Below are 11,442 nucleotides of genomic sequence, written 5' to 3' on the forward strand. Positions count from 1 at the left end.
TTTTGTTGCTGTTTTGTTTATTTTTATTATTAATAAAAGCCCATGTCTCTGCAGTACTGAGTCCTCGCTCCATCCTCTACCCGAACCCTGACAGAAAACAGGATAGGGAGGGACGTTATAGATAAGGAAGAAGTTTAAAAGTCTCAGTTTATCTATCATCTCATGTTTTTAACATTTCCTTTAGTACCACAGACACAACGGCTTCTTCAGTGAGCATGATGCCCAGTGGCAGTAAGATTTTCACCACCATGCCTGATATTCTCTTCATTCCAGAGTTTGTAAGTATGCAATCAGCAATATCAAATCATGCATTTCATTACTATATTAATAACAACCTAATTTAATTAATCCTGAGGGTCTCAAAGTTGGATGAGAGACAGAATAAAGCTCAGGGTTAAAAGAATAGTGTAACAAGTGTCTGGAACATTGGAGATGATGGAGATTTAACAACCAGGTTAAATGGTGTATGGTGAAACCGCGGTTTTGTTTTTTTGAGATTCCAGTTCATTTAATGTCAGTCAGATGAGTCAAGGCAGTTATTTCCTAAATGTTTTGGATTAACTTTTGTGTGACACCTATATTGAATTATCTATTTTTTTTTCTTGTAAATGTATTTAAATTAAGAGACTTACGAGAAATGGCATGTATTGTGTTTCTGACACTTGCTAAGGATTTGTGTCAAAGCTAAACTTTAGTTTCAAGAGCACTAAATCCATTCAGTTGCAAGATACAAAACAAGCTGTGAATACTGAGAAAGAAATGAATTACAGTGAAATTAAATGAATAAAATGCTTTATTGGGGCAGGTTTTATTTAAGAGTCAACTTAGTCTGTTTATAGAGCCTACTGATTCATTACAGGGCTTCTCAACTGGTCTGTTGGTGCACCGCAGTGAAAACAATGTCAAATGCAAATACACTGCCACTAACCTTATAACCGCATAGTTATGATAGCAAAAAGGAAGAGAAAACCCTTCCCATATCTTTTGTTGTTGTCATTACAAACCATGTGTGCAATAAAACTCTACACTATTCTGTGGTATTTACGTGTAAATTATCTTTCATTTGGTAGAAGCTGATAGATAAATGTCTATATGGACAGGTTACATGACAGTCTCTCATGAAACCATGAAACAACACAAGAGAAAGGCAATATGACTCTTTAAAAATTCAAGAAGTATTTAGAAACCAGTAAGTCAAGACCAGAAATTATTTTAAGAAATTATTTGTACCAAAAACAATTTGGGATTGGCTAACCACTTTTTTGTTTGTTTGTTTTGTTTTGAATGTCGTTAGTGTTAATTTGAATGAAAGAAATAATAATAAAATATTACATAAACCAGTGTTTTTACAAGAAATTCAGCACTTTTTAAATTATTATTTAGTACAATCTCCATATAGTTACACCACCTGTAATGTTTTTAAGTGCCAAAAAAAATCCTTAATTTAATGCAACAAACAAAAACTTGTTCACTAGAGCATCAAAGTCATTGTCAGTTATGCATTTTTTGAATAACCTGTCCCATAACTGATCTACATATGGATGTAAAGGCAGAACATTTCCTCCAGTGAAAAGTGATCCATGCAGTGAAAAGCCCTTGCTGCCAGATCAGGTGGCATCATTTCCTAAGTAATTCCTGCCATGCCCATTAAATTAGATAAACAGCAGCAGGACTCACAGAAATATCCTGCTTGAGCCGGATGATGAGGGCAGACACACTAGAATTTACATTTAATTAACACAAATACAGTATGCAAGCTGCTTTGTGAATGGGACAGTTTGAGATTCACATTTTTTATAAAATACTGTTGTCAATCCCATGAATGTAACCAGCTGTTTAATAATGTGAACCTAGCGAGTTTGTAGGTCTATATACAGTAAATGAAGTCATGTCTTTATTCCCTGCTGCTCTGTCTGTTCCACTTGTATTTGTCATGGACAATCATTGAACCCCACCCATCTCCTTAGTTAGTTTCCATGGTTACTGATTAGTTTATTGCTTCTGCTCTGTGTACATATAGCCCTTGTGTTTCACTTGTCCTGTCAGTCATTGTCTCCTGTAATGCCCTTGTTCCTCGTGCTTTCCTTGTTCTTGTTTTATTAAATTTTTTTAAAACCCTGCATATAGATCCACGTTTCTGCCTGCACATTACAGAGTGTCACCTGGAATTTTTATCCAAACACATTGTGTTTGGATCAAACATAAGCCATCAGATTATTCTAGGTCTAAATGTAAATATAATGATGGATGTGATTTAACTGGAGCATAGCATAAGGCTTGATTACGTTTCATTTGTTTGCAGGTGATGGCGTTTATTGTCACATTACTGTACTGGATTCATGCAATCATCTCTGCTCACTGATGGAAGTCCTCACAAAAGGGAAACACTCATTCAACAGAACATCACTGCCAAACCCCAGATGAACCAAATAACAAATTACAGATCAACTGAGATTTTTATGAAAGCTATGCTATTTTATTGTTCAATTTTTGTGGTTTGGCATAACTAGGTGAACAGAAATTTTTTTTTTGCTTTAAAATTCAAATCATTTTTGCAAGCAGCACATTAAATATTAAGTTACTTGTTGTTTCTTGTTGAATGTACAGTGGTGTAATGTCATTGTTGGATGCTGTTTTTAAAGACTTACCAGAGGATGTCATTGTAAACCTGTAATAAAAGACAAACTGATTATCTCTGCAAAAACACCATCCTTAAACCAATAAAGAGAATATCAGAAAGAGATCCTTACCTTAATAGCCAACTAACCAGCAGAACATCATGGAACACACCTCCTAACAAGCCACCCATTTTAAGCAACCAACAATGGGATTATTTTTGAGGAGGTGCTCAATATGAAACTAGGAGGAGAGATATGTTTGCAGTGCTTCCATACGGCCAAATAATTCCAGAGAATTCTGCAATAGATTAATAGAGAAAATTAGATCTTTTTGATTTGATATGAAGATTTTGAAGTGACATTCTGGTCTAATTTGATGTCCATGAACTTCAGTTTAGTTTGAGCTGTAAAAACGAGCCTTTTAAAAATAAATCTATTTGATATGATTGATAATCTCAGTCCATTATGTGATTGCATCAACATGTTTGTCAGGAACTGAGGTAGTCAAAAGATGCAGCTATATTTCACAAGAGTCATATGCCTACAAGTACTACTGATTAATGGACCTCGCCATATATGTTTATTTAAAGTTATGATGTCAACATTGTTCAAAACTATGCCCTTTAAGAGAGAGGGGGACACTCCTTCTCCTTATCAAAAACAGTTGGGCTAACAGTGTGGCAACATTGTGACACCTACAATGTTGCCACACTGTTAGCCCAACTGTTTTTGATCCAAACTTTATTCACTGGGCAAACATCTTTCCTCCACAAACACTTGGTCAGTGGAGTGTGTCTGTGTATTTGCGAACACCTGAGCTGACTGACCTGTCCTGTCCTGTCCTGTCCTGTTGCCACACTGCACCCATATAAACAAAGCCCGCGTTCCTCAGCCTCACATCCCGCTCAGTGAAAGTGGAGCGGCCCGTTGCTCTCCTCACGGAGGGTGTGTCCATACGGAAGATTTATCAATGGAAGAGCAGGTTTTTCTGGTCTCCAGTGGACATTGAAAAGACGCGCCCGTGGCTCCGTTACTCCACTCATTCGTCTAGACTCTAGAGGATAGCGGGAGCACGACCATGGCAGCGGCCACGCAGCAGATGTCGAGTCTGCCCAGCGGACTCCGGGTCTGTTCCACTGTACCGGACATCCTCTACCTGCCAGAGCTGGTGCGTGAGCGGAATATTTCATGCTCAGAAATGACCATGGTTTATCATAGTCTTATCCGGTTATTGTAAAATATCCGATTATTTTGGACACTTAAACAGTGTAAAACGCTTTCAGAATATTTTCTTAGCTTCGTCCATTTTTTCTAAACCATTTTCAATTTACTCTTTTTTTAAATTTGAAGTAAAAAAAAAAGTAAAATGTAAATAGGAGAAAAGCAAAACGGGCGAAAATAGCAACAACAACAAAAAAAAAATCACTTTTTTCACCTTTACGGCTTCTTTAAACTGTATGTAAATTTGACCAACAAGGCTACTGTTATTTTATTAGAAAATGTCGTTTTTGGTGTAAATATAATTTCAACGACAAATATGATACGTTATATGTTTTTAAAACAGTATGTGTTTGTGTATATTATTGGTGGTTCCGACTCATTTAGTTTCGTCTATGTATTAAATAAGAGAGCCGGACGGTTGGAGAAAGCGTGGTTGTTTTACGCAAAAATATTTTACATTATTTGTAACTATTAGAATTGTATTTTTATTATATTATTTTTGTATAGACCTGCACTTTTTTCTATTATTGAATGTAACTAACTGTGGGTTTCTAGTGACAAGAGGTCTCAGTCCAGCACCTCCACAAGCATTTGACACCAAGGTTAATGAGGGACACATAGGCTACAGTTCACCTACACAACCCATACGCTTGAATTAACCTGTAATGATGGATCAAAGAATGGTGTTTGAAAGAAAGAGTTTGTTTTGTGGTTCTGGTTCTTGTCTGAGCTCAGTATAGGAGCTTTGAAGGGCATGAATGTGAGCTCAGGTCATGTATCAGTCAGTCATTCAAATGAAAGGCGAGATGAGTCTATGCGTGTTAGGAGGATTAGTGGAACAGACAGAGAAAACAGAAACGGTGTGCGAGTCTGCGTACTTTTTTATCAGCTCCTCTCACTGTCTTTGTTCTAGTTCGCCATTTAGACGCAATATATTTGATAAACATGTATGTGATAATAATATGCCTCTATAAACACACCTGGTCTTTTAAATCTGTCAGAAAAAAGTAGGCTAAGTGTAGCTGCACACTAGGCTATTGAGTGGGAAAGACGTTTATGAAATGTTTTCTTTGCTGGTTTATGCACTTGTGGCTACTGAAATATCATGATCTTTTAATAGTGCCCGTTTGTGTGCATTTGATTCTTGTCGTGAGAGTAAATTAATCCATGGGTGTGTAAGAGAGGGAGAAATGCTTGAATGTGTTATCGTAAGAGGAGAGTGATGTCGCATCGCATGCTGTTTAGGTTTGTGTCTGTGTTCAGAGTTGATAATGCACAGTTAGCCTGTCATAATCACGCCTATACATTATTTATTTATTTAAAGAGATAAAAAAAGTAACGAAAACTAACTAAACTAAATATAAGTAAATATGGACATAAATTGATGTAATTTCAAATTATTTTATAATCTAGCTATATTATCTTATCTCATATGATGCGATTTCAAGTTTTCCTTTCTCTTTGGAGTGTTACAAGCTGATTGTGCATAGATAAGATCCCTGAAGTGGCAAAGACTAAAGTCTCAAAACCAAAGAGATACTCTTTATAAAATTAAAGACTCTGCCACGCCCCCCTAAAATGGCTTGTTCTAACACGCCCCCACATATCTACCTCACTATGTGGAAATATTTGCATAATGCCGCCAAAATGTGCACCTAAAGAAAGAAGGCGTGGTTTCAGTAACCGCAGTTAGTGTTGAAGCAGTCATGTCAGGGAGACGCTGTGTGTTTCTAGGCAAAAGCAAAAGCACTTTATTTGGCCTTCCGAAAGTAGATGCATTTAGGAATCTTTAAGATTACTTACAACAGAACAGCAATGCATTTTATGGACGACCGTTTCGTGAACCTAGGAGAGGAGGTAATTCTGACTTTGCTATGACAATCTGGCGCATCTGAATCAGCTACTGTTTTGTTATTAGTTTAAGTATTTGCTATTGACTGTTCAAATGTGGAGCTTTGCGCATCATGTGTGCGCGCGTGTGTGTGTGTGTGTGTGAGAGTGAGAGAGGGGGTCACATCACAGTGGAGTCAGCTGTCTTAACCGTGGCTTGTGTACTGCACACATACCAGCTTCATCACTGTGTCTGTCACGCGACTCTGTTCCCCTTTCGGGCTCTGTCTTTACATTTATTTTGAAAGATGAAGCTCACGATTATGGTAAGGGGCGTTACATTTCCGACGAGTGCTTGTGGTGTTCGGCCAATCACAATGCACTAGGTCAGCTGGCTAATCAGAGCAGACTGCGCTCGTCAGAAGGAGGGACTTTGTAGAAAACGAAGCGTTTGAGAGAGGCATATAGGACCTACAATAATGTACAGTATTTGAAAAATAATGTGTTTTTTGAACATTAAAGCATGTCAACATATTCTGTTACACCAAATACACAAAATAATGATCTTTAAAAAAGCATCATATGACCTCTTTAAATCTTCCGCTTTAAAAAAAAATACAATTGCAAAACAATCCGCCTATAGCAACAATTCGACACTGCAACAGTATTATATTAAAGCTTACTACTGTATTATTATCGCCAGTGTGATACGATATTTAAGTCGCTAGCGGACCAGCGGTGTTCCTATGGACGACGTAAAAAAATATCTAACCAACCACCTAATGCGGCTCCGCTCCTGACCAATCAGAATCGAGTATTCTAGAGCGCTGTGTAATAAATTAGTAGGCCTATATTTTTGTTATTTATTGTTGAGGAGCTGTTGAGTATATAATATATATATACGCAACAGCTCCTCAACAATAAATAACATCATCACAGGCTACTTGAAACGTAGATAGGCTATATACATTTCAAGTAGCCTGTGATTATCTGTGCTGGTCTGGTGAGCCGTAATTATCAGGGATGGTTTGTACTGTGTCCAGACACTTTATGTGGAGTGAGTTTATCATTAACACAGGTGTGTTAATAAGAATGAATGCATTAAACTACTAATTATCTAAATTCAAACGTCTAGTCTGGTTGTGGTTGGTTGCACTTGCACAAATTGCTATACTGAATTTGCATGTGTGGGTGTGTGTGTGTGTTTGTCCCACAGGTGTTTGGAGGGCTGGTATGGATCCTGGTGGCATCTACACATGTAACAACGCCAAACCCTCAAGGATGGGTGATGTTTGTATCAGTCTTCTGCTTTGTGATGACCTTCCTCTGGCTCGTCATCTTCACCTGTGGAGGGCACAAAAACAGCAGCGCCTGGGCTACAGCGGTGAGCAGAGAGCAGGCTAGCCTATATTGGCTCAGACTTCCCCACTAAAATAATTCAGATGACTAAAAGATATGACTCAAACTAAAAGCCATTTTAGCCACAAAAAAAAACCTACTACTAAAGCTAAATCAAAATTTGCTGTCAAAATGACCACTGCTACATAATGTATTATAATATGCTTATAATATAACATAATATAATATTATCATCCCTCATCATGTAGTAGTAAATGCTTGGTGTGTGTGAATGTGTGTATCTACAGTCAAACCAGAAATTATTCAGACACCAGATATAATTTTTGATATTTTTTTTACTAGTGGGTGCAGGACACTTCAGTTCATTTATGTACTATAGCAAAATAAAGTAAACTGTGGCGTATTATACCCAAAAAAGTCTTCATACAGTGAACTACCAGTAAAACTGATAAGAATTTGGGACCAAAAATTATTCAGACACTTTGACCTGGCCATGTTTTGCTTAAGTGTTTTTTCTTTAATTGCTAATGCAACGTTTTTACACCACAGACTGAACAAAATTAAGCTTTGCTTGGTAATTGGCTGACCTAAATTGGTATTATTTAATTGTGTACTTAAATTTAACAGCTGACAGCTATTCAACCTAATTCATTTGTGAGACAGTCTAACAGAAGGATGGCATTATCAAGATTAATTTGTTCTGACACAGTTTAACTCCGAGTTCTTGTCATATTTTATTACCATTTTCTAAACTAGCGAATTAACTGCGATAATGTGAGAAATGTTGAAGGTGTCTGAATAAATTTTGGTTTGACTGTATAATGGATTGACTTACTATGTCTTCTGTGTGCAGGACTTTATTTATCACCTGATTGCTGTTGTGTTCTATCTGAGCGCCTCAGTGATCCTGGCCTATATGACCATCATCTTCAAATATGCAACTTCAGCACCATTCGACCAGTACTATAAAATTTACATTGCAGCTGTGGTAAGCACAAAATAAAGAATTTATAGGTGTCTGTTGATATTGAATTGTTAATTATTCATGCTTCTTTCCCTATTTTTATATTTAGGCTAGCTTAATTTTTAAAAAGACCTTTAATTTATAATAATCTTTAGCAAACCTAAAAATGAACTTCCATTTTTTAAATTTTTTTATAGCTGCTTAAAGTTCAAATGTATGGCTGAATTTTTACTGTCTCTCTCTCCCTTAGGTGTTCTCGTATGTTGCCACATTGCTTTACTTCATCCATTGCATCCTTTCTGCTGTGCGGTGGAAATCCTTCTAATCAAAGTATCTAAGCAAAAGAAAAATTTATCTGACATAAATTGTTTAATAAATATTAAATAAACACTGGAAAACCACTGGGGCTAAAAGACGAATGTCAGGGGTCAGTCCTGAGTGCCCTCTACTCAGAAACACAAAAGCAATCATGATGGATTAAACCCACTTATACTTTCCATAGATTATTCCAGCCTAATTACTTTTCTAATGATGATGCATTCTTATATTTGGGGGAAGGGAAACTTTTTGAAATGCTATCTGTACAATGACGCTCAGTGTAGATGTGGATGACGAAATAATATGGGTTTTGTATACTTCTTGTACCTTTGTAACAGATAAATAAATTTTTGTATATTTAGCTACTACACACCATGAACATATTTTAATAAAAGAATATGAACTGGACAGAATTCCCTGTCTTCCCCTCCCTCTCTTCATGTATTTCCTGTATAAATATGACTATTTAAATGATGCATTTTCATATGGGCAAATGTCAATCACAGTATTTACTGATGTTGAACGTTTCATATTGTGTAGATTCCAGTATTCTGGCTTTTAAATGCTTGTATATGAGAGACAAGCTTGTGACAGATAAAAGACACTCTAGCACTCACATTTAGCTGAGCTATCTCTCTTTTAAAAAATAGATAAAAAATATTACTAACACCAATGGAGATGTCAAATGGAGGTATGGATCTCACACAAATTTTAAATAAATACATAATTAAAAAAAATAAATATCAGCCCAATTTAACCAAACACTGATTTCACTCCAAACACTCCCCTGAACACTGGTGTTTTTAACCATATTTTGCATATGCAAATGAACCGATCAAATGAGCCGTACCAACTCTCTAAAATACAACATACCTACTACACAACTTTTGCATTTAATTAATATATCAGCTAACTCAATTATAAAGCGGTGTTTGCAAAACAACATTAAAAAAACAACATAAACAGTGATTAACTATATAAGGGGTCGTTCACACAGATTTTGCATTCAACTACATAGCTTTTCCTTTGTTTTTCTATGTAAACATGAGCTAGATGGACACGTTTGACCATTGCACTTGTGTGTTGCACATTACACAGTGTTATAAAAATGCAGTGCTTAAATTAAAAGAAGTTCAACTTAAAAAAAAAAAAACATCTCTAGACTTGCATTTTTTTTTCACGGCTGCAATCCAGTCATTGCTATTTTGCATGAGCTAAATTTGAAAGTGACCTCTGTGTGATACATCGCCACACCATTGATGATAAACAGCGGACCTTTTTGCTGCAACATTTTGAAATTAAGCTGAAATGTGACCATGCCTTTACAAAAAAACATGAGCAAGATTGATGAGCTGACACTGAAAGTGGGTTTATTGTAGATTTATTTCCAGTTATAAGTCATGTCTAGGTAAGTGAGAACAAAGTCTCCCTTCATACATTCACTTCCACGCTCCTGTTTCATGGGCTAGCGACATATAAACACTAATTTCTGGGGGCATGTAGCACTTCAGGACCTTTCACTATGTGGTGAAATGGTAGTTTAACAGCCTAGTTCCAATCCAAGCATGTGCCCCCAGCAAACGGTTGTCAGTTCTGCACTAGACACTCAACCTGCAATACGGATTGGCTGGACGTTACCGTTCAGATCACCAGATGGTCCTTTTAACCCCTGCCCACACTGATCTCTTAACACCCTGTGAGGCCTTCACATCAGCCCAGTGCAGACGTGTGTTGGGCACATCGTCCTCCACTTCAGGTTCCTTACGGGCACCGAGCTGCGGTCGCGCCACCACGATGGGCAGAGTGCCTTGCTCTGCCCTGAACTCCACCACATTCAGCTTCTTTTTATCAGCGAGATTCTGATGAGTCTCCTGTAGAACAACAGAGGAGAGGAAGTCAGTTATAAGCCCGAAAAAAAATACAGTGGCACAGTTTAGAGGGTCCTTAGTTTACTGTGAACATGCATACTTACAGGAATAGTTCACCCAGAAATGAAAATGTACTCTCCCTCAGGCCATCTAAGATGTAAATGAGTTTGTTTTGAACAGATTTAGCTGTTTTACCATTACATTTCTCCAAATCTGTTCACTCATCTACATCTTGGATGGCCTGAGGGCGATTAAATTCTCATTTTTGGGTGAACTATCCCTTTAAGGTCCTAGTGAACAATAGATTATTCTTTAGTGAGGCCAAACAGTGAGGATTCAGCAAACTGGAATGATACAGATTTAGCCTGAATTCTTTCCAATTGTTCCTTAAAGAAGTTCCTGGATGTTTAGCTTTATTGGTCTTGGGACAACATTCACGAAAACCATTAATCTGATTTTAGTATCAGAGTTAGGGATGGAGTATTGCACGAATTTCATTTATGAATATTCAGATATTAGAGTTAAATCGGAGTAATCTGGATGATACTACTGCAAAAATATTATTGAATCCACTTGATTGAAACCGGTTAAATATTAACATCAATATTACCAATCACAACAATGGCATGTACTCTCCAAGTAATTTCAATAAGTAAACATTGCTGCAAGATATTGTTTAAGCAAATAACAATCAAAGAAATGGTTAAGACTTTTCATGTTATTATTGTTGTTTCATTAATACTAACAACATATAAACATTAATTAAGACATGTTTGACAGAAATGTGGTTCCAAGTGTAAGGATAAAAGAAACTCAGATACTTTGATCTTCTGAGACAGACAATACACACACAGTGCATTAACATACAGACATCTGTTTCCGCATCTCACTGAGAGAAAATGCGGGAAAACGTCTCTCACATATGCATTGGTTCCTCCTCATCCCCTTCCTTCCCCTCACCCATCCTTCTCTTCACCCAGCTCACTCAGAATGGTCAATGGTAGAATATAATGTTCTATATGAATGCAAATAAGATTTACAGTCATGTTTGGTGTCATTTGAATAGTCTCAGGGCGAGTGGTACAATGGTCTTAATCTTACAAAAGTAGACTAAAAGATAATACAGATCCTAAGAGTTAAGAGATACTTTGATTACTGTAGAGGGTCATTCCATGCAAATTACCTTCTGTTCCCATTGAGGTGCAAACCCCCCAGGTCTGGGACCTGGGTTAATGCAAATTCCAATTGTTTGTACATGCCTCCA

General features: G+C 37.0%; 2 protein-coding genes across 2 annotated transcripts in view; one reads left to right on the forward strand and one right to left on the reverse strand.

The window, feature by feature from the left end:
- Nucleotides 1-3,628: 3,628 nt before the first annotated feature.
- Nucleotides 3,629-8,713, forward strand: LOC107583708 (myelin and lymphocyte protein-like). Its single transcript, XM_016269992.1, has 4 exons — nt 3,629-3,786; nt 6,886-7,053; nt 7,882-8,016; nt 8,243-8,713. The coding sequence occupies exons 1-4, from the start codon at nt 3,697-3,699 to the stop codon at nt 8,315-8,317; spliced, it is 468 nt and encodes a 155-aa protein (XP_016125478.1). The 5' UTR covers nt 3,629-3,696; the 3' UTR covers nt 8,318-8,713.
- A 961-nt stretch (nt 8,714-9,674) lies between these two features.
- The window catches only part of LOC107583531 (28S ribosomal protein S5, mitochondrial-like), an 18,656-nt gene continuing 16,888 nt past the window's right edge, over nt 9,675-11,442 (reverse strand). The window contains exon 11 of the mRNA XM_016269780.1: nt 9,675-10,181. Coding sequence (XP_016125266.1) covers nt 9,957-10,181 — 225 coding nt within the window. The 3' untranslated portion in view covers nt 9,675-9,956. The remainder of the gene's footprint in view (nt 10,182-11,442) is intronic.

This window comes from Sinocyclocheilus grahami, unplaced genomic scaffold (assembly GCF_001515645.1).
Source record: "Sinocyclocheilus grahami isolate Dianchi unplaced genomic scaffold, SAMN03320097.WGS_v1.1 scaffold54.1, whole genome shotgun sequence".
NCBI classification, from domain to species: domain Eukaryota; kingdom Metazoa; phylum Chordata; class Actinopteri; order Cypriniformes; family Cyprinidae; genus Sinocyclocheilus; species Sinocyclocheilus grahami.